At 48.3% G+C, this 7,525-nt stretch overlaps 1 protein-coding gene across 1 annotated transcript; it reads left to right on the top strand.

Annotated features, from left to right (window-relative positions):
• The first annotated feature begins 3,812 nt into the window (after positions 1-3,812).
• Positions 3,813-5,271, top strand: Erich4 (glutamate rich 4). Its single transcript, XM_041654740.1, has 2 exons — positions 3,813-3,992; positions 4,565-5,271. Exons 1-2 carry the CDS (start codon positions 3,819-3,821, stop codon positions 4,802-4,804), a joined length of 414 nt encoding a protein of 137 aa, XP_041510674.1. The 5' UTR covers positions 3,813-3,818; the 3' UTR covers positions 4,805-5,271.
• The last annotated feature ends 2,254 nt before the right edge of the window (positions 5,272-7,525 follow it).

Below are 7,525 nucleotides of genomic sequence, written 5' to 3'. Positions count from 1 at the left end.
GATGGAACCCAGGTCTTCTGGAAGAGCAGTCGATGCTCTTGTGGATTTGTTTGTTTGTTTGGTTTGTTTAGTTTCTAACAGGGCCAGGCAATGGAAAGGTGATAGCAAGTTTAGAATTCAGTATAAAAGACTGAATTTAGTTTGGAGTTCACATCTAGACTTTTATTTATTTATTTATTTATTTATTTATTTCTAAGACAGAATTTCTCTGTATAGCACTTGATTGTCCTGGAACTCACTCTGCAGACCAGGCTGGCCTCAAACTCACAGAGATCCATCTGCCTCTGTTTCCAGAGTACTGAGATTAAAGGCATGAACCACCACTGCCCGGTTAAGTGGATTATTTCTTACACAGGGTCTCTCTCAGGTACATTAAGCTGGCCTTGAACTTTATTTTTTTTCAATTAAAAACTTGTTTAGTATGAATGTGTGCGCGCGCATGTGCTTATGAGTGTGGGCATATGTGTGCTGTGGTCAGAAGTTTATGGGGCACTGGGAAAAGCCTAGGGCCTTCCCAATGAATGCTAGGTAAGCTCTTTCTCAACTGAGCCACTTACCCAGCCCCCAAATGCGAAGTCTTGGTGGATACAATCATTCATTCATTCACCAGCATTTACTGAACTCTCACAGTGAGTTCTGAGAGTCCCTTTCTCAGGGAGTTGCCATTCTAGGCAGAAAAAGGATGGATAAAAAAATGAATAAAAAACTAAAGATACTGTTTGATAAGAAGCAGAAAAATGCCAGGCATAGAGCCGCCAGCAAAGGCCTTTGCAAAAGGTGCATTTAACTGGAATGAGTGACATGGAAGAAAAAGATACCTAAAGGTTTGGAGTCAAAATGTTCAGGCACAGGTAAGAGGCAGACGTGCTGAAGTAGGCACCAGCTTGCAGAGAGGTAGGAGACAGGACCAGGGAGGTGGGCAGTGGGGCTGAGCGTGTAGGTCCAGTCGGGTTTTAGTCTTTTTACAGAGGGAGAGAGGAATTTCAAAATCTGCCTTCCATGTTGCGAAGACCTGGAGAATGTCTCTTAGAGGGCACTGGTGGACATGAGATCAACAAAGAGGCTACTGCTATAGTCCAGGCCCATGAGGACTAGGAACTAGGGAGGGGGCAGTAGTGAAAGCTGCTAGAGAAACCAGAAGGTGTTATTTATGGAAGTGGAGAGGCAGGGAGCGGTGGGTTTGGCGAGGTGGGGAGTTGGTAGATTGAATGCCCCCAACCACAAATGTCCTTGTTCTGCAGTCCTTAAAGGTGGAGGTGTCATTTACAGAAGGAAGTTTATTTGGGCTTGCCATTCCAGAGGGCTGAGTCCGTCATAGTGGGGAGGTGTGGATGGGAGCGTGTGGCAGGAGTGGCATCAGAAGCAGGAAGAGAGAGCTGAAGTACAAAGCAGAGAAAGCAACAGGAAAAGGTGGGGCTTTAAACTCTCAAAGCCCACCTCGGGTGAGGCACTTCCTTGAGCAAGCTCCCCAAGCCACCATGGACCACTCAACTGTCCTGAGTGAGCCGATGGGGAACAATTCCCTTCAAACCACCGCATTCTGACTATGTCACTTTATAAGGTAAAGACACTCCTTTACCTCTGATAGTCCCACCCCCTCACCTCTGATAGTCCCACCCCCTCACCTCTGATAGTTCTGCCCCTTTTCTTAGTAGTGTATTTATTGCTTTGTAGCCAAGGCTGACCTGAAACATGTAATCCTCCTGCCTCAGCCTCCCGAGGCTGAGATCTTAGATGTGTACCTTAAGGCCCAGTTTAAGGATTTTTTTGGGGGGTGGGGCCATGAGGGTTTCAAGACAGGGTTTCACTATGTAGTCCTGGCTGTCCTGGAACTCTCTGTAGACCAGACCTTGAACTCAGATCTGCCTGGATCTGCCTCCCAAGCGCTGGAATCAAAGGTGTTTGACATCACTGCTCAATCAGCTTAAGGACCTTGAGATGGGAATGTTATTTATTGTAGGTGACTGCTGGATCGCGAATGTCTTATCAGGATGGCCGTTGCAGAAAACATGAGTCAGGATGCCGTGAGATGGGAATGTTATTTATTGTAGGTGACTGCTGGATCGCGAATGTCTTATCAGGATGGCCGTTGCAGAAAACATGAGTCAGGATGCCGTGAGATGGGAATGTTATTTATTGTAGGTGACCGCTGGATCGCGAATGTCTTATCAGGATGGTCGTTGCAGAAAACATGAGTCAGGATACCGTGAGATGGGAATGTTATTTATTGTAGGTGACCGCTGGATCGCGTATGTCTTATCAGGATGGCCGTTGCAGAAAACATGAGTCAGGATGCCGGATGGCAAAGACTGGAGTGATGCAAGGAGAGCGGGTAGTCTGGAAGTTCAGAGAGCAGTGGGGCTTTTCTCCTGGAAGCACCCAAGTGTGTATGTGTGTGTGTGCCTGCTTGTGCTTTTATGTGTGTGTACCTGCCTATGCTTGCATGTGTGTGCCTCCCTGTGTGTGTCTAATGTGTGTACCTGCTTGTGCTTATATGTGTGTGTGTATGTGTGTGTTTGCCTGCCTGTGCTTGTATGTATGTATGTGCCAGCTGTACTTGTGTGTGTGTATGCATATATGCTCATGTTGTTGGTGCTGGTGACGGGGCCAGGAGCTTATTGCATGCCAGGCGAGCATGGACCATGTAGCTGCATTCTTAGCCTGAACCTAGAGCCCTGCTCTGCCACTGAGCTACACCCCCAGTCTCCTGTGGGCTTTGGTTTCTGAAGCACATGCTAGGGTAGCACATGTAGCACATGCTAGTGACTACGGATGACATTGAACTCACAACTCTCCTGTTTCCATTTCCTGAGTGTTGGGATTTCAGGCATATACCCCCATACCCCCATACCCAGTTATCTTGATGTGACATTGGACACAGAACATGGCCTCCTGCATGCTAGGCTAGCCCTCCAACAACCGAGGCACATTCCCAGACATCTTTGCCCCCACCTTTGGGTTTTGAGACAGGATTTCATTCTGTTTCCTTGGAAATCAATATATAGATCCTGTTGGCCTCAAATTTGCAGTGACCATCTTGCCCCTGCTTCCCAACTATTGGGATTACAGGTGTGTGTCACCCACCATACCCAACTAACCTTGTGAGTTTTTTTTTTCCCTTTTCTTTGAAAAATTTTTTTTTTTGGTGCATGTGTTGGTTTGAAAGAAAATGGCCCCCAAAGGGAGTGGCACTATTAGGAGGTGTGTCACCGTGGGGGTGGGCTTTGAGGTCTCTTTTGCTCAAGCATACTCATGGGCTTGTATGGGTCAAGGCAGAGCACTATCTGGAGCACTTCCCAGTCCTGGCCACCTGGCAGTGACACACACAATACAGCCATGCCCAAGGCCAGCAGGACTGACTGCTGTATGGCAGCCTGCAGTCTCCACACAGAGACTCTTCAGGGAGCACTGGTGGCAAAGCCGTGGCAGGGGACAGACAAGGATCAATTTGGGGGATAGCCAAGGGCATTCAACTGAAGAGGCTGAGGAAGGGGGGCTGGAGAGGTGTGAGGACCTCGGAAGGAAGACAGCCCTGCTCCTTCAGGTGTCGAGCACCAAGCACCATGTGCCCGAGGGAGTCAGCCTAAGAGGCAAGGGCGTGAAGTTAGACCTTTGCCCAAGGCTATGAGATCATGGAGGCTGGACTCCAGAAAGAAAAAAAAATGTGGCCATCTGACTCAGAGTGAAGAATGGACTTTGGGATGTCTCTGCCAGCCCCTCCTGGATCTTTCTTCTCCCCCACGCCCATCCCACAGCTTCCCAGGCAACTGGGCCCCTTGGACCTTGCTACTTCCTGCTTTCAGTCCATAGTTCAGACCATGGAGCTGTGGGTGCAGTTGAAGCAGGCCGGACCGGAGCTCCTTGGATTGGGTCCACCTCCCCAGGCGCTAAGGATGCCCCCGCCAGAGGGGAACCCTGGCCAGACCCTTCTATCCTCAGGGACAGAACTTGGGAGTGCCAGGGGGCCACTGCTGTGGATCTGGGAGGAGCTGGTGAGTGAAAGTTCACTAGAGAGAGAGAGAGATACTGTGGGGGAAGGAGTGATAGCAATAGACATGGCTGAGGCTCAGCCAGGCCTGCTGGCTCATGTCTGTAATGCAGCGCTGAGGCAGGAGAATTTCAAGCTTAAGGCTGCAGATTGTCATCACATGTGAGAATAAAACAAGGGCAGAGACAGGTAGCGGCAGGGACAGAGCAAGAGAGGAAGGAATGGCGACAGTCCTGGAGAGAAGCGGAAGAAGGCATCAGGGACTGAACTCAGGGATAGACAGACAGGACCTCGGATGAAATGGGATCTGGAATGACCAAGGGCAGGTCTGAGAAAACGGAGCTGGAGATGCGGGGTCAGAGATGAAAAGAAAGGGCCACAGAGATGAAGAGGCAGAGTCCAGCAGAGAAACAGAGATCAAGAGGTACAGGGAGAAGCAGATGGCATGAAGAAACTGGAATCAGAGAAGTCCCTGGCCAGGCAGGCTGGAACTTGGGCTGGCACTTGCTCCCTGAAACTCCTGGCAGGTGTGCTTACTCTGGGTAGCATACCCACGATGCTCCTTTACTCCTGTAGGGGAACCTGCGCCGAGTGGATTTCCAGCTGTTGGGACAGCTGTGTCACCTGGGACTGGAGATGGGGGCCCTGCGGGAGGAGCTGATCACCATCCTGGAAGAGGAGGAGGAAGCAGTGGAGGAGGAAGAGGAGAGCTGTGTTGATGAAGAGGATGAAGGGCCTCAGGGGAAGCAGGAGGGGGGACATCCAGGGGTCTCCTATCCAGCCCTGTGTCCCCCCGACTTTGAGATAACCATCTGAGGTGATAGAGTTTGACACATAAATGAAATGCAAATTTATGCAAAAGCAAGAGGAGATTTGGGTCCAATCAGACAGAATTAATGGTGTTCCTTCAGCAGGCTGTTCTCAGGAGATCCTGACAGTGGAGCCTGGGGATGTGGGCCGGTTTGACTGTAGGTTCGGGAGGGGCACAGAAGCCATAGCTCTATGTGCAGAAATGTTCCCAGTGTGGCATGGGGAGCCAATGATAGGCAAACATGATGGAGATGCTGGCAGACAGGATGGACGATCAGTTCAGCCTAGTGTGGTAGGTGTCATGGCTATTAAGCAACTGAGACATCACAAGTTCAGAGGGAGATGTGGAATGAGCAAAGGTCAATGACCCTTGTGGTAAAAGCTTCCCAATAATTAAAAAATTGATTACATGTTGAAATGATGTTTTGAATACATGGAATAAAATATAAATTTTGTATGCTTTTCTTGTGGTTCTATATAACATAAAGCCATTTTAGCCATTTTCACATGTGCTGTGTGATCTATATGCACACATGTGTGCAGGTCCGTGTGACTGTCTTCCATTGTGGGTCTCTCACGGAACCTCACAACTGTGACTGGGCTGGCCCACGAGTTCTCATGACCTTCCTGGCTCCCCCATCCCCATGTTGAGGTTACAGGCACCTGTAGTTGAGCCTGGCCTTTTCCTTTGGGTGCTGGGAGTTGGAACCCAGGCCTTTATGTCTGCATAGCAGGCCCTCTTACCCACGGAGCCACTGGAGGCGCCTCCTTTTGTTCTTTCTTTCCTTTTTTTGAGATAAGGGCTCTATGTAGTCCTGTAGACTAGGCTGGCCTGGAACTCACAAAGATTCTCCTGCCTCTGCCTCCTGAGTGCTGGAGTTAAAGACGTGCACCACCATGCTTTGTGTTCTTCCTTTCCGTTATGCTGTGTGTTGGTGTGTGAGAGCGGGTTTGTACGCCATAGCATTTGCGGAGGTCAGAGGACAGCCTCAGGCACCAGGCCTTGTCTTCTCCCCTGAGACAGGGTCTCTCATATTTATGGCTGCATGCTGTGTTACCTGGCCTGAGAGTTTCTGTCAGTTCTCCTATCTCCACGTCTCATCTCTCCATGGAGGCAGGGGGATTACAGTTCCTAAAATGTCCAGCTTTATGTTGGTTCTGGGGATTCAAACGGGGTTTTTATGCCCGCAAGCACTTTACCCACCAAGTCATTTCCTCAGTCCTCCCTTATTTTTAATTATTATTATTATTACTATTGTTATTACTATTAATGTTTTTTTTTTTCAGGACAGGGTTTCTCTGCGAAACAGTACTAGCTATCCTGGAACTCACAGAGATCTTCCTGCTTCTGCCTCCCAAATGTTGGGATTAAAGGCGTGTGCCACCACAACCTGATTCTTTTTAATTAATTAATTAACCCTAAGGATGCTCAATCATACTATAAGGCATTTGCTCGGCTATGTTCATGGCAGCATTATTTGTCATAGCCAGAACCTGGAAACAACCTAGATGTCCCTCGACCAAAGAATGGATAAAGAAAATATGGTACATTTACTCAATGGTACTCACTGGAAAAAAGTAATGACATCTTGAAATTTGCATGCAAATGGATGGAACTAGAAAAAACCATCCTGAGTGAGGTAACCCAGATCGAGAAAGACGAACGTTGTATGTACTCACTCATAAGTGGATATTAGATGTAAACCAATGGATAAACAGCCCATAGTCCTCGACCCCAGAGAAGCTGAATAACTAGGGGCAAGTGACCTTTACACATAGCAGCCAGGGAACCCTGGGCTGATTAGGGTATTGCCTGGCTGCGTCTTGCCAGATGACAGAGTAGGCCAGCATAATGCCTGAATCCTCACAGCCCCCACAGTCTATCACAGTCTCAACTCTGTTTAAAAGTCTGAAGTTGAAAGTCTCTTCTGAGATTCATGAAATCTCTTAAATATAGTCACCTGTAAAATCAAAATCAAAAACAGATCACACATTTCCAACATACAATGGCACAGAATATACGTTACTGCTCCAAAATGTGGAAAAGAGAGGTTAGTGATGAAATATTGAACCAAAGCAAGACTGAAACCGGCTGGACAAACCCCAGCTGTACTTCTCCATGTCTGATATTAAAATGCTCGTCAGCGCTCCACTCTGCATCTCCATGTCTGATATTAAAATGCTCGTCAGCGCTCCACTCTGTTCAGCTTTGCCAAACACAACACAATTCTTTCTCTTGGGCCAGGTCGACTCCCTGTTAGTTTTCCTTGGCAGGCATGCCATGACTCTGACATCTCTAACATCTTGAGTTCTCTAAAACAATCCAGGCTTCAACTTCACAGCTTCACACAGTGGCCTCTCTACTAGGCCTCCCTCCATTCAGGGACACCCTGACACACGCCTGGCCCCGCAGCTTTCCATAGATTCAGATGCAAATTCCAAAACTCATTTCTTCCATCCTTAACTCTAAAGTTAAGGTCAGAGCTACGTGACCAAAGCTGCCACGTTCAGCTGCTTGCTGGGGCTGGAACAGGCCCCTCCTCCAATTGCATTTTTGCCAACTTTCTGTTTTTGATGGTTTCCTTCACTGCCTGAGCTTAGCTGTCCTGAAACTTGCTCTGTAGACCAGGCTGGAATCAGACTCAGAGATCCACCAAACTCTGCCTTCCCAGTGCTGGGATTAAAAGTGTGTGCCATCACTGCTTTGCCTAAACTTTTCTTTAATTC

The sequence above is a fragment of the Microtus oregoni genome, unplaced genomic scaffold (genome assembly GCF_018167655.1).
Source record: "Microtus oregoni isolate MIOR12 unplaced genomic scaffold, Mior012 000006F_ref0000085, whole genome shotgun sequence".
NCBI classification, from domain to species: domain Eukaryota; kingdom Metazoa; phylum Chordata; class Mammalia; order Rodentia; family Cricetidae; genus Microtus; species Microtus oregoni.
Note: the sequence above shows the minus strand (reverse complement) of the source record. Positions and strands in the feature narration are given on the sequence as shown.